The sequence below is a fragment of the Solanum pennellii genome, chromosome 2 (assembly GCF_001406875.1).
Source record: "Solanum pennellii chromosome 2, SPENNV200".
NCBI lineage: Eukaryota > Viridiplantae > Streptophyta > Magnoliopsida > Solanales > Solanaceae > Solanum > Solanum pennellii.
Window position 1 is genome coordinate 49,665,966 of NC_028638.1, and position 20,112 is coordinate 49,686,077.

General features: G+C 34.7%; 3 protein-coding genes and 1 non-coding gene across 4 annotated transcripts in view; 3 read left to right on the top strand and 1 right to left on the bottom strand.

The window, feature by feature from the left end:
- The first annotated feature begins 4,960 nt into the window (after positions 1-4,960).
- On the top strand, positions 4,961-10,940 carry LOC107011278 (CTP synthase-like). Its single transcript, XM_015210697.2, has 22 exons — positions 4,961-5,180; positions 5,268-5,405; positions 6,229-6,308; positions 6,728-6,814; positions 6,935-6,985; positions 7,056-7,173; positions 7,255-7,311; positions 7,437-7,501; positions 7,589-7,672; positions 7,872-7,922; positions 8,032-8,094; positions 8,185-8,231; positions 8,378-8,447; positions 8,519-8,581; positions 8,860-8,949; positions 9,025-9,063; positions 9,174-9,401; positions 9,509-9,594; positions 9,707-9,755; positions 9,901-9,981; positions 10,063-10,156; positions 10,474-10,940. Exons 2-22 carry the CDS (start codon positions 5,288-5,290, stop codon positions 10,653-10,655), a joined length of 1,803 nt encoding a protein of 600 aa, XP_015066183.1. The 5' UTR covers positions 4,961-5,180; positions 5,268-5,287; the 3' UTR covers positions 10,656-10,940.
- Positions 10,941-11,218: 278 nt separating this feature from the next.
- On the top strand, positions 11,219-15,099 carry LOC107011279 (monothiol glutaredoxin-S7, chloroplastic). The gene is made up of 3 exons (XM_015210699.1): positions 11,219-11,526; positions 12,606-12,875; positions 14,884-15,099. The coding sequence occupies exons 1-3, from the start codon at positions 11,328-11,330 to the stop codon at positions 14,937-14,939; spliced, it is 525 nt and encodes a 174-aa protein (XP_015066185.1). The 5' UTR covers positions 11,219-11,327; the 3' UTR covers positions 14,940-15,099.
- A 2,089-nt stretch (positions 15,100-17,188) lies between these two features.
- TRNAQ-UUG lies at positions 17,189-17,260 on the top strand. The gene has a single exon. It is a non-coding gene; the product is annotated as a tRNA-Gln (tRNA).
- A 423-nt stretch (positions 17,261-17,683) lies between these two features.
- The window catches only part of LOC107009210, a 4,835-nt gene continuing 2,406 nt past the window's right edge, over positions 17,684-20,112 (bottom strand). Inside the window, exons 5-7 of the mRNA XM_015208501.2 lie at positions 18,736-18,883; positions 18,354-18,582; positions 17,684-18,263 (exon numbers count right to left, since the gene is read on the bottom strand). Of these exons, the coding sequence (XP_015063987.1) occupies positions 17,923-18,263; positions 18,354-18,582; positions 18,736-18,883 (718 nt within the window). The 3' untranslated portion in view covers positions 17,684-17,922. The remainder of the gene's footprint in view (positions 18,264-18,353; positions 18,583-18,735; positions 18,884-20,112) is intronic.

A 20,112-nucleotide genomic window follows, 5' to 3' on the forward strand; every position in this document is an offset into this window, starting at 1 on the left:
TTCCACTTATACTTGTTACCATAGTTTCTTACTTTGTCTATGGTACATTCCTGTTCTTTTTTTAGTTTTCTTCCTCTGCACCATTAACAAGACTACAACTTTGTACCCTTAAACTCCTTAAACACTCCAAAATTTCCTATCAACTGGACCGCTACTAATCAAGGAGATAAAATGAGGAAGGAGAGAAAAAGAAATCACAATGACGGATGAAAAAGAACATACCCGTAGTTGATACCTTAATTGTAATAACTGCAATCCTTCCTTAACTTCACATTGCACGCGAAAATAATTGTAGAATGAATTTAGTATTTTTTATAATTTGTATCAATCAAATAACATCTATTATAGTTGACCTTCAACATATGATATTATTGTGTAGCCATATGAATTTATGAAAGCTTAGACAAACAAAATAGTAAAGCTATTTTTCAATACACTCTTTTCCTACATAACAATAGGGGGAGTACTACAATTTAATAACTCGTCATGGATTCCATGGACATTTCAAGTTTTTCTGTGTTTTCACAAAATCAGTTGACGAACAATTTCGCTAAGCACTGACCCTACCTTAGTATTTATATGAAAATTCATTTATTATATGATCTCTAAGTTCTTGTCCTTCCTCACCATTTACATGAAATTCAGCTTTTTACCTAAGCACCTTGTAAACAGGAGTGGGGTTTCCTCCACTTCCCCATTTCCCCCCTAGGTGGATACAACTAACCTTTTGTCTCTTATGGACAACAGAATAGTGTTACATTTTAGAGATGTCATTTCTGGTTTTCAGGGACTTTAATGTGGTTATACTTTATTTGGTGTTCAACTATCATCTTGTTGCTAGTTCAAATTCTATTTCGTGCTTGCAATGTGAAGTTTCTGCAAGATTATAGTTCACTAATCCTCAATCATGCAGGTCTGCTATGCTTACAAGAGAAGAGCTAAAATTAGATTTATGGTTATGAACCGACACCCGTGAAATCCCACCAGGTGAGGTTCGCAAAATATAATGTGTATAACTTCTGGGTTTACTCCTGTAGTTTGTCAAATTTTGGGAGTGTTAAAATTGCACTTGAAAGCTTGAGGATAAATGATCCCTGGTTTCTATTTTTGTAACCAGTAGTTGGAATCTAGTATTTCTTCTTTGAATTGTGAGCTGGCAATGCGAAAGAAGAGAGCAGGAGGGGTTGCTCGACGGTAAACACCCTCCACCTCCAACCTAAGGTTGTGAGAACCAAAATGATGGGAACTCCTAGTTGAGGGCGTAAAAGAAAGCAAAGAAAGCGAAAGAAAGAAGAATCTCATTAGTCATTAGATTGAGTATATTCATGTGCAAAAGGAAATTACCTGTTGGAGCAGATTTGAAGGGAAAATAGCAGCTGGTCATAGTTTAGAATACTAATGCAAGTACTGTCACAAATCTCTTAGGAACCAAGAAAAGGAATGGCTCCTGAACAGGAATTGCATGGAAAGATAAAGAGAAGAAGCTAGAGAGAGGCATATTGATACTACTTCACATTAATCCCCAATGTACAAGTCCCCTTAGTTTATAATACAATCAAACAACTAAACTGTTAACTGACTTAATCCCCTATAACGAACTAACTGATATGATGTTACATTTATAGGGCTTGACAATTACAAGTACACCCCTCAATACTGACTACTCATCTCGGATTTGAAATTGAATATAACATATATATAAAGTGGAAAATGTATACAAAGTGAATATATTGATAGCATTTCTCAACTCCTCACAGACTTAGGTTGAATATCTTCTGCATATACTTTTTATACGCCCAGCATTATCTTGATGTTGGTTTCAGTATTAATGATGTCCTTAAATAGACCGTCTAAACTACCTCACAAAGGACTCGTGCATAGCATAATCTGTCAATATAGTTCTGCGTTTATCATCTTTTGTTAGTTTATTGTGCTGAATTATTTTCTTTGAGCTAGCTCTTCTGCTGCGTATTTTGTTCTTGTATTGACTTCTCAATTATTGTTTGTTTTGGATTCAACAGTTCAATTGTTTTGGTAGTATGCGTGTATAATTTTTTAATTACTATTGATGCAAAATATTGATCGGAAAAAAATTCATACAGCAGCTCAACTAAGCAGAAACAACACACGAAAATGTATAATTTTTTAATTACTATTGATGCAAAATATTGATCGGAAAAAAATTCATACAGCAGCTCAACTAAGCAGAAACAATACACGAAAATAGCCTAAAACAGAAGAAAAAAGCACAAAGTTTGAACCTTTAAACTCAGAATCAACAAAGTAACCCCAATATTAAACCAACAAAACAAATTACCAACTCACCAACTACACAGAACAAAACAGTATGAAATTAAACCCCACATCAAGTCAAATGAAGAACTCAAACCATAATAAGAAAGAGCTCATACCTTTATCGAAAAATCAGGAAAGGCCTTTGGGCTTAAAAGGGTCTCTGCAACAATGAATTCAAGAACAAGAACACATTTTACACAATGCAGATTTGCGGTAAATTAAAAGTAAAAAAATGTTCTGTAAGTAAATTTCTTGTCCCTATCCAATACTCAATCCATATTTTCTCAAGATTTTGTTCTGCTCTTTTCAGAGTCTCAATATTCTTTTTGTCTGCTCCATTATCTCCTTATGAAATATGGCTCATTTCACACTCTAGGTGGGAAAATTACTGATCATGTCTTTCTAGTGTGAAATTGAGGCTACCCCTTTCTTCCTTTTTCCCCCTTTTTAATATGCTTTGACTGAACTATTATGTGTTTTGAATTCTTGATGTTACTACTTACTATGTATACTTAATTTCTGTTTACTAAATTTTTCCTATCTCTGCCTAGCAGTGTCAAGATTGCACATTTTTGTACTATAAAACAAAGAAGAGTAAAAGGTAGATTTAGAGTGACAACAACTGCTCCACACCAAAACTCACAAGCAACAATATTCCAACCAACACTACCAAAATAGAAAGAGCAAAGATTTAACTGGAAAGAACAAAACTCTAATGCATAGCCTATCAGTTCCTTCCTCCAGAATCTCAAATTAAGCCTAAGGAAGGAATATAATAATATCCTTAAATTTGAGAGAAACTACTGGAAATTAAAAAATTGACGAAGGTGCTAACTACTTCTCAAATCGCTTTACTACGGATGTGAGAGAGCACAATGCGTTCAACTGCATCCTAGAAATCAACTACGAAAACGTCAATGCAACAAGACGAAGAAACTCCAAGCTAAACCTACAAGAACTTAGAAAATTAGTTCCGATGAAAAACTCATATATGAACAGAGGAAGTTCAAAAGAATTCTGATAAAGAAAACTTACTGCATTCTCACAACAAAATCTGAAAAAAAAATTAAAATAGAACACGGAAACCATAATGACCCAATCAAAATTGAAAACATAACAATTAAAATTATTGGGACTTCCAAAACACAAGAAAAATTGAACATCACAAAAACCCAGAAAATTAATTCAGATGGAAAAAGCCATATATGAATGGAGGAAGTTGAAAAGAGTTGTGATATAGAAAACCCAATTAAAGCAACCACAAAGTAAATTGCGATAGAAAAAGATCAAATTAACAGCAAATTAATAACTACATATAAGAAAAAACAACAAAAATTTACTGCATGTGAAAAAAACACAACAAAAATCTGAAATAGTAATTCAAGATAGAATAATCACTCAACCAAAATTGAATTGAAATCAAATCGATTAAAATTACAAAAACCCATAAAATTAAAAGCATATCAATTAAAATTATTGAGACTTCCAAAACAACAGGAAAATGCGACACCAATAATATGGAAAAAGAATGCAAATTTTCACTCACCCAAATCAAATTTAGTATATTCACAGGCCTAGACCAGATTTGGTTCCCGAACTTCAATTTTGAGGAAAAGAAAGATGATGCAAGAAGAACTGAATGAAAACCGAAGAACCTTACCTAGATGGAATGCTAAAGGAAACAGCAAAACACTGATGACATGAAGACACACAAAGTGACATATAACCAGAGAAAGACACGTAATGATAATTGATATGTGAAAAGACAAAAATGCCCTTTACAACAATGATGACACAGACATGTTGAACAAGCCTTTTCTAATATAAGTAAATATATAACTAACTTATGTGTCAGATTCATTTTAGCTAATAATAACGTTTCAGTTAGGAAAAATGATTCTGAGGAAAGACTTATCTATACGTTTTTTCTTACATATTCAAAAGAATACTACTTTCAAAAATTATTCTATACTCTTAAATTTTATACCTAAATCAAACTAAAATGCGCAAAATGTGACGAAAGCGGAATCTAAGAAGTAGCGACTTTTAGGAGCGTGATTATAGCAATAGATTTACCACTTAGAATTCTCCACTTTAACAAGAGACATAAATATTGTCAATTTCAATTTGCTGAGTTGGACCTAAAGAACATATGTGGAAAAGTTTTGGATAAGACAGCATATTCTTGAACTAATTTTTTAACAAATATTATACCTTACGTTTTCTTTCATAATAATGTTATTTATCTATTCTAATTTCTAACAAATCAACTAAGTTCATCATTTTCTTTCAATATTGTATTTTATGTTAAATTAACGTTCGACAATAAATTAAAAACTTTACTTTTAAATAGTTATAAGCATAAATTTTAAAAATTCATTTTCAAGTCACTTATATTTACAGAACTTTAAATATTTCTAAAGTAAAATAGATGTCCAAACACAAATTCAAAACTGATTAAATTTCAAATTCAAAATTGTCAAACGAGAGTGTTAGGTACTACTATTAGTTCTCAAATTTATTGGAATTGACGATTTATTAAGAACGTGCCTAGTCAATACCTAGATAATAAAGGACTAAGTAAAAAATAAAGTAATAATAAATATTTTTTCAAAGGAAAGAAATATTAATTTATAACATTTTCCATTTTTATTATATAGTTTTGAAAGAGGGACTAGGGAAATCCTCTCTTTCGCCCTGACATTTTAATACATATAGCCATAAAGCCGCCATCGCTTCATATTTCATACCTAACAAAGTTTCCGCCATCATTCTCTCCTACCATTCTTCCTTCTCCTTTGCCATTCTTTTCCTTCATATCTCAGCAAAGTTTCACACAGCTTGCTGTTCGGTGCGGCGGGTAATTTCAAATCCATCTTTAGTAGGTAAAGCTAATTGCTATGTATATATTCTCGCTACATTCTAAGTTTCTGCAGCGAAAACAGTTGATATAGTGTTACTATTCATTGTAGATTGACGAGGAGAATCAGAGATGAAGTATGTGTTGGTTACAGGAGGAGTGGTTAGCGGGCTCGGTAAAGGAGTTACCGCCAGTAGTATCGGTCTTATCCTTAAGTGCTGTGGTCTTCGCGTTACTTCCATTAAGATAGGTTTGTTTCAGCTTATTTTATAATATATCTATATATATATACCCTGTTTCTTGTAACAGACTAACAGAGTCATTTTCTCTGGTCTATGTGAATGGGAATTTTGGGCCACCGTGTAAGTTTTTGTGGGAAGAGAATATTATTGTTATTTTTTGAAAAAACTTTTCGGACGAAATTTTGAACTACTATTTGTGCAAAGGAGAAGCCAAGAAACTTAATAAGTTTTCCTTAACTAGGGAGCATTGCTTTTCTTTATCTTCTTTTTGTGGCATCGATGCTAAGTTGGTTAAATATCAAGCATTTTGTTGATCATAAACCATTTACTACCCCAAACTTAATTGTATTTTTGAACTTTTCGGACGGAATCTTGAACTACTGTTTGTGCAAAGGAGAAGCAAAGAAAGTTGATAAGTTTTTTTTTTGTGTTAGGGAGCATGGCTTTTCTTTATGTTCTTCGTGTGGTATGTATGCTAAGTTGGTAAAGTTTCAAGAATTTTTTTGATCAGAAACCATTTACTATCCCAACCCTAATTGTATTTTAAAATTTTTCTAACGGAACCTATTTGTACAAAGAAGAAGCCAAGAAAGTTGATAAGTTTTCCTTGTTAGGGAGCATTGCTTTTCTTTAGGTTCCTTATGTGGCATCGATGCTAAGTTGGTAAAGTTTCAAGCATTTTCTTTATCAGAAACCATTTACCACCCAACCCTAATTGTATTTGTTCTGACAAGCATATGCTGTTTTTGGTTTGTTTGATTCTGATCAAGTTATATTAATTGTCATGGTATGAATCTGTTCTGCTTTTTCATCGGATTTCCCTTGTTTCAGATCCTTACTTGAACACTGATGCTGGAACAATGTCTCCATTTGAGCATGGAGAAGTATTTGTCTTGGATGATGGTGGAGAGGTTAGTCAGTAATCTTTCACATTATCAATTCATTAGTGTTTTTGTGTGCTGAAATAGATTTTGTTTCATCTTCTCTCTAGACGTCTGTAGAGGTGAGGTGGAGTGGTCAGAGCTGGAACAAGTTCTTTAAACTTTGAACTTATAAATGTGATATCTTGCAGTATAGTATTTCTAGACTTGACCTAAACATGCTACTTAATTTTCTGATCGCGGCTCTGTGCCCTGATAGTGTTACCCATAGCTCTTGTTTTTCATTTAGGGGAAAAACTTCCGGTTGCTCTATTTTATTGTTATTGTGTCAACTTTTATATAGAGAGAGTAGAGACAAACATTATTGTTTTTAGACTCAGGAAAGATGAAGTGGAATTTTTTTGTGTCGATGCCTATAGATAATTGCTTTATTTTCTTTGGTTTTGTAGGTGGACCTAGACCTTGGTAATTATGAGCGCTTTCTGGATATTAAGTTGACACGTGACAACAATATAACTACTGGAAAAATTTACCAGGTATGTTGTCAATAATTGGAAATTTCTTCCTACAAGATTTTATGGATTCATGCTTCGTCAAATTCATGTAATGAAAGCAAAACGTTTAGCTTGAGAAACTGTTTGAATTTTCATTTTCAGTCTGTTCTTGATAAGGAGAGAAAAGGAGATTATTTGGGGAAGACTGTTCAGGTTTGTCGCTCTTCCAGAGTACATTTTCATCTATTAAGTTATACTGGTACTAATCTGCCCACTTGTTTAGGTCGTCCCTCACATTACAGATGCCATTCAAGAGTGGATTGAACGTGTGGCTGTCATACCAGTTGATGGAGAGGATAGTCCAGCTGATGTTTGTGTTATAGAACTGGGTGGAACTATAGGTATGGTCAAATGATGTTTGACATTAGGCATGATAAGTTGTTTATGGGTCTGTTTTCTCAAAGTAACTGATCTTTGTGCAGGAGATATTGAGTCTATGCCATTTATTGAAGCTTTAGGACAATTCTCATATCGTGTAGGTAAGGTTGCAAGTCCAAGGTTGAACTATGACATCACCATATAATGTATTTTGTGCCCCAGGAAATGCAACTGTTAATTTTAGTGCTTGAATGCAATCAAAAATTTTCAATTTGTTGCTTCTTAGGTGCTGGAAATTTTTGCTTGATACATGTCAGCCTTGTGCCCGTTTTGAATGTAGTTGGTGAGCAGGTAGCTTCTGATCAAAGTGTATTTACATGAATCTTCCCTGTTAAAGTAACTAGTTAGTTGAGTGCCTAAGCTTTTTTTAATATTCAGAAAACAAAGCCAACTCAACACAGCGTCAGGGGTTTGAGAAGCCTGGGACTGACTCCAAATATTTTAGCCTGCCGGAGCACAACGGTCTCTCTCTCTCTCTCTCTCTCGCTCTCTACATATATACATACATACATATATATATATATATATATATATATTACTCTCTAAGTGTGTCTTTTCATCAGCTTTCTCTCTCGCTCTCTACATATATACCATTTGTCTCTCTTTTGTCAGATGTTTAGGTTTGTCAAGTTCAGCTTTTGAAGTTTGTTTTCTTATTTAGGCACTTGATGATAATGTGAAGGAGAAACTTTCCCGTTTTTGCCATGTTCCGGTATTGTTTTCTTTCTTCTATACAATCTATATCTCCGAACACCTATATCTTTTATCTGGCCATCTATTTGATTCCCTGGTGCTGAAGTTCTGTGTATCTTGGTTTCCAGGTTGATAGCATCATCAGTCTTTATGATGCTTCAAACATTTGGCGAGTTCCTTTGATTTTAAGAGTGAGTAGTGTTGGTACTCTTATTTTGATGGTTTTGCATAAATTTTCACCGTGAGTTTTAAGAAAAAAAGTATTTTCTTCGTTGGACCAGGACCAGAAGGCCCATGAAGCAATTCTGAAAGTCCTGAATCTTAAAGGGTAATGCCTGATGAGCTCCACTTCGAATGTCTTTCGTTTCTGTTATGTACATTGATGACATATAGTCTTCAATCTTCAGCTTTTCGTATCTTCTCTTTTGTGACATTTCGTGTATGGTAATATATTTTGGTTTTTGTCATTTGTAGAGTTGCTCGGGAACCTGTCTTTGGAGAATGGACATCTCGGACTGAACTTTGTGACAGACTACATGAGCCAGTATGTCACAGGATATATATGCTAATTCTCTTTCCCTTTAGGAGTTTATCTCATATTTGCCATCCATACAGGTTAGAGTTGCCATGGTGGGAAAGTACACTGGCCTTTCAGATTCGTATCTCTCAGTACTGAAGGTGAATATCTCATCTAGACTTCTCTCAAGTCAAATCTAGATCAACTGACACTTTTTACTTGCTCTTATCTATTCATGTGATTTTTGTTGTGTTTATGTGGTTAGCCCCTCAAACACTTTCCAGTATAGAATAAACACACACTTTCCTCTGCTCTAATGCGCTTCTCGTTTTGATCTCATTACTTTTAGGCAATTGCTGTAGTCTGACTTTTTTTAAATTCATATAGTTTCTCCCTAGAGTTAATAACCATCTGTTTGATTTATTGTTTGTCCTTTCAGGCTCTTTTGCATTCCTCTGTAGCTTGCCGCAGGAAACTCTTTGTCGATTGGGTTCCAGCCAGTGACCTTGAAAATGAAACTGCCAAAGAGGTATTTTTTGTCTGTCTTTGTGTTGTTGCTTTATATCTTGTATGACAAAAGCTGACTTTTAACTTCCAATTGCAGAATCCTGAAAATTATAGAAATTCGTGGAATTTGCTGAAGGTTCGGATAGTCTGATTCCTCAATGTTATATGATAGCTGAGCTTACTTTAGTACCCTTACTTAATCTTATATACTCTTGTGACGTCTGACGGAGAGTCATCTGTTAATAGGGGGCGGATGCTGTACTAGTTCCCGGAGGATTTGGTGATAGAGGTGTGGAGGGTAAAATACTTGCTGCCAAATACGCACGTGAAAACAGGATTCCTTACCTGGGCATATGTTTAGGCATGCAAATTGCTGTTATTGAGTATGCTAGATCTATTCTTGGGTTGCAAGATGCGAACAGTACAGAGTTTGATCCCAACACTCCGAATCCTTGTGTAATTTTCATGCCGGAGGTTAAGTTCTGACACTTCCCGTTAATCATGAATTTCCCTCATGATTTTCATGTATTTCAGGTCTCATTTTAGTACTGTCTATATTAATCTGTAGACCATATTCACAGGGTTCAAAAACGCATATGGGTGGTACTATGCGTCTTGGATCAAGAAGAACTTATTTTCAAGTCAAAGATTCTAAATCTACAAAATTGTAAGTACTTCCTTTCCTCCAACCGCACTGCATTGGCTATATTTTGATTTGAAGCCATTCTTGGAGGGCTTCTATTGATATTACTAAGTGGCTAAACTATATCTTTTCTCAGATTTGGCAACCAAAGCTTTGTAGATGAGAGGCACCGTCATAGATATGAGGTACACCACATTTTTTTCTTCTGTAAATTGGAACTGTGGTGTAGCTATTGCATAGCTAGGTGGACTGGTTTAACTTTATGTGGACTATAAGATGTGATATCTTTAGTAAGGGACGTATGCTCAAAACTTATTTTGTGCTGTGTAGGTGAATCCTGATATGGTGCAGCAATTTGAAGATGCTGGCCTTTCTTTCACTGGCAAAGATGAAACTGGTCGTCGCATGGAGGTGAACCTTTGTATAATTGTATTATGAATTCATGCTAGATACTCGTAGTGTTATTGATTTAATTTTCTATTTCTTCTACAGATTGTTGAGCTGCCTAATCATCCGTACTTTATTGGCGTTCAATTTCATCCTGAATTTAAATCAAGGCCAGGAAAACCGTCTGCCGTGTTCTTAGGTATTCCTCCCTGCTTTATCCTTCCGCTCATAGCCAGCTAGAATACCTCATGCTTACTTTGGAACTTTGGTAGTATCATTTTAACATTTGTATTTGCATTTCAATATGTGGCTCGCTTCTAGTTGATCCAGAAAAGTCAATGTATACAATCTTAGATTATTTGATTTGTAGACATAAAACTAAAGATTGGTACTTTGAAGGAATTAAGTGAATGAAGGTCTTTTTAACCGTGACGTCCAGCTCCTAATGTTGTGAGTAGTCTCTTGTTTTGAATGTAATGCTCCTCAATATGATGTTATTCCTATTTCTCTGAACAGGGCTTATAGCAGCAGCATGCGGGCAGCTTGATTCTCTCCTGAAGAAGGGTGGAACACCGACTCATGGACTTAGCAATGGTACAGCATCTGGCGAAAAATTGCATCGAAATGGAAATGGAACGACTCTTGCCAATGGATCTTTAGATGGGATTTATCGCAATGGGAATGGTGTACATGTCTAAGGAAACAGTAAAAACACAATTGGGGTCAATGGCCTTGTGATCGATCTCTTATCAATCAAATTTTGCTAGTGCCTTTCTTCCAGTCGATATGTATAGGTTTTACAGCTTCTCTCGTTAAGGCTATCTAGTTATAGAGCTAAATTCCGGTCTTTCTTACGGAGTTATAGCGGCAGCAAGTTTAATTTAGGCATTTACTTTGAACGATTAAAAAAACTCTTTTGATTACCTGGTAGTAAAAGATTGGGTTGCTCCTAATTCGATCTTTATGAACTTCTTGAGATGTCATCTCTATCCACTTTAAGTTTATGTTGATATTCTCTTTATACCTACCTAAAATTATTTTGCTAAAAGGCCAACTATTTTGTTTGATTTTCCATATAACAATTGCCTTCTAGCAAAAATAGACCTTTAAACAACACTACTACAAATTTATAAGGAATTATCTTGGGAGTAACAACAAAGAGTATCAAAAATTTAATACGGCAAAATTACAAATGAAGTAAAGTCAAGTTATCGCATTTTTCTACTATTAAATTTATAATTTATTTTTTTTATTTTGGGTGGGTCTTTGTGAAGTAAATCTACGGTTAAGAGCGCTCGACTGTTTAATGGCATAAGGTAGGGATAGATTAGCGCTGATTCGTGTGAAAGAAGACTCACAGGAAAGTGAGGATGTCGCTCGGAATGTGGCAACTCCCGTCCGTTATCAGGAGTACTACAACCTCGGCAGCTCAGTTACGTACGACCGATGTCTTTCTGTCGCTTCCCACGGTTCATTCCGGTCGTGCTCTTCAGTGCTCGGCCATTCCCAGTAGCTCAATTGCTACCGGCAAACGGGATGGACGGTTAAGATCCCTTCGTTGTCTATCTGGTAAAATTTAATTTCGCATCATCATATATTCTAACTTACAGGGTTTTCAATCGTTCTGTGCTTATTACTTCCGCTGCAATTTTTTTAGTACTAGTTTCTCTGATTGAATGAAGGAGAAATCTAACTTTTTTATGGTGTTGGATGTAATTGCTTTCTGTTACGTTAATTTGTTGTATATTAATGCATTTTCTGTTAGTAGTAAGTTATACTATCAGTTTATTGTCTTGTCTAAATTATGTTTCTTAAGCAGAATTCGGGATTGTTTCATTTGACGAAAAAGTGAATCTTTAGGTTCAAATTTAGCTGTCTATGATGTAATTCTTATCCTTATTGCAATTTGCAAACAGAGTAAATAGCTGAGTAAGTAAGTTACCCATTATTTTAAGCATCTATTGTAGTAGGCCAAGATCCCAAGTAGAAATACTTGGCCAGTTAGACTTAAGTTCTTACCAGTCCTCTATGGGGAGCTTATTCTCATAGGTGGAGAGAAAGTTTAAAGTTTTGTGCAAGGTATGTTAGATATGAATAAGTTTGTTAATAGTCCATTTGGTGGTAGAAGCTCACTTAGAATGAAAGACCATTAATTGCTAGCCAGAGCAATTAATGAGGCAAGACTTAGAGGGAAAAGATCGTGTTTGAGGATATTGCAAGTCTATTCTGTTGGCATTCGTTGTAGTTATTTAGAAGAGTTCTGATGGCAAGGATGGAATTGTTGAAAAAGAAATATTTGGTGAATCACATCCTGTCAGTCAGGCTTTTGAGGAATGGATGTTTACTTGATGGTTATAAGTAAAGCAGACATAAATTTACAATCTTTCAATTTATGCCTACAAAAGAGTGCCAGAGTTGCATTCAACCTTTTGGTTGCTCCAAGTTGTGTGCGTCTATGTTCTTGTGATGTTATGATATACAGGGGGTCCTTCTGCTATTTTGTGTTTATTTATCATCGCATATTTATACATTCTCTCTATTATGCTTGGAATGTACAATTTATTTTCTCATTTAAGAATAGCTGAGTAAGTAAGTCACTCATTTAAGAATTGCTGACATGTGTTTAATTCACTTTTATGCTCATGTAGCTCTGGATCCTAACTTGAAGTCTACGCTGGATAAGGTTGTCACATCACAAAAAATCGTGTTGTTCATGAAGGGGACCAAGGAATTTCCACAATGCGGATTCTCAAATACAGTGGTTCAGATATTAAAAGCACTAAATGCGCCCTTCGAGACACTAAATATCCTTGAAAATGAAGCACTTCGTCAAGGATTGAAGGAGTATTCCAGTTGGCCAACCTTTCCACAACTCTACATTGATGGAGAGTTCTTTGGTGGCTGTGACATTGTTGTAGGTAGGTATACGAATTGATACTTCAATATGCATCAGAACTTTTTTTGAATCATTTGTGCACCTCGACTCTTTATGTGTACCTGCTACCTCCCACCAACACAGGTACAAGTAACTTTGCCCATCAAAGTTGAGGCAAATGGGAAGAGATCATCTAGTGTCTTTTGTGTTTGCCTGGATTCTAACCTTGGTCCTTAAGAAGAGGTTTTTGTGTTTTTAGGTTATGTTACTTAACTTGAAGGTGTAGTACATGGTTCGTACTTTCTTAGTTGTTTACTATGTTGATGAACGTTCTAGTGTCAAGTTGAAGCTTTGTTCATAATATGGTGAATTATCATAACTCTTGAAATTTGGGATTGAGCACTTCGTTGCTGAGAAGAACCGGCATAACTACCATAAATAACTTGGACAGAATGTAGAATTCTCTGTACTCAATAGTCAATTCAACCTCCTACACCACATAGTTCACCTTGTTGATCATATCTTCTCTTCCCCAAACACTCAACTGCTAAGCTGATCCCTTTTTCCATTCATTCACATCCTTTGAAGTCTTTAACTGGTTTTTTTAATACCAAGAAATTTGTCTGGATCCTACCCTTTGGACCAACTGCAGCATTTGAAAAATGGGGATGGTGGGCCAACCTTTAACTGGCTTCTCTTTTCAATTTTTTTTAAAAATGTGATGGGTAAGAATATCTTTGCCACCTCTTGAGTCTTGCATCTAGATTGCTAACCCTTTTGTACTTTTATCAAATTGCTCTCTTATTGCCAAGTTCCTCAATGTAAATTGTAAGGTCCCTAACCAGTAATCTCTATAAGTTGACTCTATATGAGAACACAATAAAGGGATTGTATCCCAAAAGTTCCCTAACTGTCTTTCTGATTAGGAAGGTTTCCATATGGATGGGCATTCAAGAATTGTCTAGATACGACCTGATTCATTGCAGACATCTAAACAGAACATATTCTAGATATCTTTGGCTGCCTCACAGTGTAGAAAAAGGTGTTTACTGATTTTACTCGGGGAATGCACATGTAGTAGCCACTGCTCCACTATTCTCCCTTTTGTTGTTTGATAATCTTGAGTTATTGCAAGCTCCACGCTATTGTCCACCCAAAGAAGGCTACTCTTATGGTAGATTTTGTCTTCCAGATGAACTTCCACGGAGGTTCAACATTTACCGTCCTGCCTCTATAGTGTACACCAATTAAATGGAAAAGGATTTCACTGGAAAGACTACCTTTTCCTTCTGTCAAGATCAGTCTACCTTTTCCTTCTGTCAAGATCAGTCTGTTAAGTTCCGAGTTTATGACTTAGATCACTGACAAGTAAAAGTAAAAATCTATTTTTGGAATACTGGACTAGTAATAGTGAAAATTTATTCTTGGATTAGTGAACAGAGGGAGTACTTACATAGTTACATTGAGTTACACCTTCCAGTTATAGTTATCCTCGTTGAAAATGTAAATGACTTTGCTTGGCACTTGTTGCTAGATAGTAGATTGTTACTCTTTAGATCAAATGATCAGTTTGCACGGGTTTAAGCTACTCTTAGAAAAGTTAATAGAAAAAATATGTATCATGAACAAGACTTTATATTCTACACCATCCTAAAATGTTTGACATTCTTCCTCCTATATTATTACTTTATACAACTTTTATGAATCTTAGTTCATTTAACTATTCAAATCTTAAACTTTGATGTGATCTGTACTAAAATTTTAAACACAATTACTGTTATTATACCTAAGTTAAAGCAACATCCTGAACTCCATATCTAGTATTGTCAATTCAAACTTGCAACAGATGCTAGACAAGACATGAACTTCACACCTCTTGCTGTGTCTATATATTTTACTCTCCTAGTCTTTTTGAAATTTACTTCAACCTTCATCTCTTCATCTCGAAGACAAATTTGAGCACTCAATGCAGTTGCTTTCATCATGGTTTGTGTCAAGTTTTGATTTATACTGAATGGAGACTAACAAGTTGCATTGTTTTATTATTACAGAAGCATACAAGAGCGGCGAGTTGCAAGAATTGTTAGAAAGGACATTGTGCTCCTGATGGATTCAGATGTAATAAACCCATTCTTAAATTGTATGGACTATCAGGTGTCTGTTATTCTTACTGCAGATGATGAAAATATTCTACTATGTTTATTTCCTCTTCAAGGACTGAACTTTAAGATATGAATACATCTTGGAAAATGCAGTTTTCAATTGCATCTACTTAGTATTCATTGCAGAGTGTGCAGGAGAGGTGTAGTAATGTGATACTTTTAGGCCATAATTTGACAGGTAAAAAATGGAATTATTGGTGCAAAGGTAAAGTTGTCTTTGTCTGACCTATAGTCACAGGTTTGAGTCGTGGAATCAGACCACTGATGCTTGGTTATGGTAGAATGCTTACACTACACTCCATCCCTTCCCCCCGGACTCAACATTGATGCAGTTGATAGGAACAAACATTTCTTATTTTAGAACTTCCAAATCTTGATATTTTTTTTTTTGGGATTTGATTGAGTAGGGCTGTTGCTTTTGCACGTTTCTTGGCTTAATAGAGCGTCAACTCCAATTACAAGCTCTTCAACAGAAAGGGAAAATAACAGAATAATTCAAAACATTCTCACTGAGAAGTCATAGCTACATGTCCAAACCCAAGTAAAAATTAAACGTTGCTTCAGGGAAAAATATCTGCATGGCCAAAACATAAAACATAGCTAACATGAACAGTTTTGCAAAACTGAGAATCTGTTTGCAGATGTTCATATGAATGTAGAATTCCAAGTGATAAGATATCTCCACTGTCTCAACACTAGATGTTCAAATCAATAACAGAAAGAGGCCGTGGATAATAGTGTTAATTAAGTAGAGTTTTTTTGGTCAAAAAGATTCTTTAACTATACCTCAAACTTAAACGACATCTTTAAAGTATCATTTTTAGCAGAAAACATCTTTTAACTATACCCTAAGCTTAAACTACATCCTTAAAGTATTATTTTTAGCATAAAACATTCTTTAAGTATTTGTAAGTGAACAACTTTCATCTTTTTGTTAGATATTGTCAAAAAACTAAGGGATCTTACGAAAACATGAGCAGATAACGTGACTATCAACAAAAGTGCATAATTTCATTACTTTCTGCAAGTTCTTGAAAAATTAAAAAAAGAACTTAGACACTGTTGCTTATGGAAACTAAAAATGATTGGAAGGTGTGAGCGTACATGATTTGCCTTTTTTGTAACGGAAAAAAGTTGGAGATTAATTATTTTGAGTTTTTGACCAAAATCATCCTTAAACTATACCTCAAACTCAAACTACAACCTTAAAGTATCATTGTTATCATAAAACATCCTTCAAGTATTTTAAAGTAAACAATTTTCATCCTTTTACTTGAATTTATCAGAAAATTAATCGATATATCCCACAAAAAATAAGTCGTTCCTTCTAATTGTTATTCTTAGATATGCCAAGAATATTATCGTGAATTTTTTCTTAATTGAGTTAAGAATTATCCAAAATCTTTTATTTGACCGTTTTTTTTTCATTCATTTTCTTATAATTTTAATTAAAAATATTATTAGTTTAAATATGTTTCTTCTCAATTCAATATGCTAGAAGCAACATTTGTTGGAGACTTCCCCTTCTAATATGTAGAGTGAAACTCAAATACGAGACATAATCAATATTTTGGTCACTTCGATATTAGGTTGACCCAAAAATCTATTAATTTAATTGGTTAAGAAAAAGATAAAAACAATTAGTCTCCAACTTTATTTCGTTAGGAAAAAGGTAAATCATGTACGCTCACACCTTCCAATCATTTTTAGTTTCCATAAGCAACAGTGTCTAAGTTTTTTTTTTTTTTTCAAGAACTTCTTGTAGAAAATAATAAAATTATGCATAATAACTTTTGTTGATAGTCACGTTAACTGCTCATGTTTTCGTAAAATCCCTTAGATTTTTTTGACAATATCTAACAAAAAGATGAAAGTTGTTCACTTACAAATAGTTAAAGACTGTTTTAGGCTAAAAATGATACTTTAAGGATGTAATTTAAGTTTGCAATATAGTTAAAGAATGTTTTATGCTAAAAATGATATTAAGTAACTAAAGAAGAGATTTTTGGGAAGCATCACTACAACAGTCATAACCAAGAGTGGAACAACACATTGCTGTTGATATGACGAAGATGGTGTTGAACACAACATTTTTCTTTGGATTGACAAATGACAACAGAACTCAAAGCCTAAAGTTTCAGAATATCACCCACAGACATATATTAACGTTTTAAGTTAGAGATCAACATCATCCGGTTCTATGGTGTAGTGGTTAGCACTCTGGACTTTGAATCCAGCGACCTGGGTTCGACTCCCGGTAGGACCTGTTTTTATTTTTTAGCGTAATTAATTTTTTCCTTGGATAATTCTTAATTATTTTTTTCCCTGGGTTAATTCAGCCCCTCCGAATATTCCAATACTTGTTCAAAAGTTTTAAGGAATTGCAGTAGTTTTCACAAATTATGGGGTTTTTATATTTATAAAAAAACATGTAACTTAAAAAATTCAAATTGCATACAAAATTTCAACTTCCCTTCAATGTAATTTTAATTTATGTCCAAACAGGCCTGATACTTTTATATTAGATTCAATGAACATATCAACAGAAAGCATAAAGATCTAGTAATTAAAAAGAACCGAATTGAATATTAGAATGAAATTGATGATCCAACTGAAGCAAAATTGATAACAAAAGATTCGTATAGTCAACTCCGACTACTACTCTAGAATGTGGCACAGCTTACCAATATTGCTGGTAATTATAAATTTTTATGGAATAGCTGATAGTACCAATATTGTTGGTAATTATATATTCAGTAAAGTTTTTAAGAACTGTCAGGCCATTTGGAATACAACAACATTCCACCATGCATTCCACAAATCATCAGCTCAATAAGTGCAAATCGATTGAAAACAATAGCTGAATGGCAATACAAAATCAGCCTAACTAGGAGATATCTCCCAATGAATGTAGCTAGCAGCATATATCTATATTAATGGAATGGTAAGCACAGGTTTTTTCCTCAAACTGCAGAAAGAGTGTAGCTGATTGTCATCAAATGTCCCAAAACCAGAAAGATGGATGCCATATGCTTCCATTCTGTTCACATCCCGTGGAATAGGTGACTGCCAAAGTCCATCCCACCATGCAGGCGGAAGAATTGGAGTACGAGCACATTGCCTTGATTGGTTGTGGCAGCTCAATGTACCAGCAAATCGGTTCCACACGTGCCCCCAACCAATCTGATTTTTTAGGCCTTCTCTAAGCAAGTTACTCTGGAAGCTACTGAGGAAGGTGAAGTTTGATCCAGCAGAGGATCTTTCTTCTTCTGAGAAAGATATATTTGAGTGAGAAACTTAAAAAAGGGGCATATTCAACTACAGCTGGAAACTAAACCACTGCGAAGTTACAAAAGTACCAAGGTTGTTAGCTGCAGCCAACGCTGCAACCAGCTGAGCAAATGTGGTCCCAACACGCCGGTGTGCCCCAGAGATAACCGCATGTTTTGCACGTGAAGCAAGAAAGAAATCGACAAATGCCACCCATCTTGGTGCTGTACCCCAATCCTTTGTTCTAAAATCTACAGTATGAATATTTGAGTTGCCAGATATATTTCCTTTGAAGTGTTTGAAATCAAAGTGAAGGACCTAGCGAAAACAAATGAAAGAATGTCAATAACCCAGTTCCATCAGATTGTTGAAGTCCAGCACTACAGATTGAATCACTCATAAGTCATAACTACTGATTCCTGTAGTGTTCAAAGATTATGAAGCAATGCGGAATTGACAAAAGAAGCTTACTTCTGCAAACTGATTCAAATCTGGAGCAATATCTCTGACTAGAGAAGGATTATCTGAAACCAAAATTATTCTGGGCTTGGAGATCAATTTTAGATTTTCGACAGATTTTCTGATGCAAGAGAAGGCTGCTTGAACTGCTCTAATGGACCTGAGAAAATACAACGGAGGAATATTGATAATTAATTAAGGGGTATGGGCTCATGCCAATCTGTCAGACTACTGAAATTTGTACACTGCAAAAATGGGAAATACACACAACATCAATCATCCCAGCACTACATGTATGATCCAGGTTCGTTGGAAAGGAACAGCAGCACCAAAAAGCTTTGATAACCTCTGTTATAAAAATGTATCATTGCAATAAATTGCAAGTGTTTCAAGGGAGGATAAACTAATTTCATGTAGAAATATTCTCCTTTTACTTTCTTTCTGATTCACAAACACACACACACACACACACAAAAAAAAAAAAGGAGAACCCCATACAAGTCGGTGTACTATTGACCTCATCTGACCAAATTGGGGTCGTATTACCTAGATCCTGAGGTCTTTAAAAGTCTCACATATCATAAGATTTAGATAGATAAAAATATTAAAATGCAATGTTTTCCCCTAAGCATCACCATTCAAAATGAAAAGAAAATTTGGAACAACAACTTAACCAATGTAAAAGTAATTACAAAAATCAACAATCCTCTCTTGAGCTCCAATTGTTGCCCAACAAAAAACCAATGTGTTGTTTAAGGGACGAAAGAAATTATCACAAAGCAATGAAAGAAAGTTTTTCCTTTCCTTTATTTGGTCCGGATAAGAATTAACCTCTCGTTTTCTTGCTCTTGCATCATCCAAACCAAACAATATTAGGTTTTTTTTTTCAAACTCTCAGTTTCATTCTCTTCTTTTCCCTTCACTAGTTCTGGAACATTGCATAAAAGATGACCTTATGAAATAATGATTATCTACTGTAGTTACACTCTAATATCAGAAACAAAGTGCCAGAGGTTAACGATGTTTCTTCATTCATGCACTGGGAAAGATGAGCGAAGAAGATATAGAACTACGTTCTAAAATAGCCACTGGTCCATATGGACTTCAAGGACAGAACTAAACCGGAGCTTCTATGATTAAAGGAACTAGCTTCAACTTTGGAGCTTAAATGTCTTAGGCAACTAGTATTCTGGTATAGAAAACAATGTGATCAATAGCTTGTATACTTTTTGACTCATTTCTATTCTAGATTAAAATAGATCCAACAAAAATTGCTTTATATCATCATAAAAGGTAAGATAGTCTATCTCAGATAAAAATTGTCAAATATCAAATGCACATTCATTTGGAGAATTCAATAGGAAAAAGTCACTGACGAAAGAAACTGAT

What these genes read in the sequence shown, in the direction of transcription:
- LOC107011279 (XM_015210699.1), top strand. Translation starts at nt 11,328, where the DNA reads ATGTCGCTCGGAATGTGGCAACTCCCGTCCGTTATCAGGAGTACTACA. An exon ending in ATCCCTTCGTTGTCTATCTG is followed by an intron (nt 11,527 to 12,605) that starts GTAAAATTTAAT and finishes ATGCTCATGTAG; the next exon opens with CTCTGGATCCTAACTTGAAG. An exon ending in TGGCTGTGACATTGTTGTAG is followed by an intron (nt 12,876 to 14,883) that starts GTAGGTATACGA and finishes TTATTATTACAG; the next exon opens with AAGCATACAAGAGCGGCGAG.
- LOC107011278 (XM_015210697.2), top strand. Translation starts at nt 5,288, where the DNA reads ATGAAGTATGTGTTGGTTACAGGAGGAGTGGTTAGCGGGCTCGGTAAA. An exon ending in CTACTGGAAAAATTTACCAG is followed by an intron (nt 6,815 to 6,934) that starts GTATGTTGTCAA and finishes TTTCATTTTCAG; the next exon opens with TCTGTTCTTGATAAGGAGAG. An exon ending in GTGTAATTTTCATGCCGGAG is followed by an intron (nt 9,402 to 9,508) that starts GTTAAGTTCTGA and finishes CCATATTCACAG; the next exon opens with GGTTCAAAAACGCATATGGG.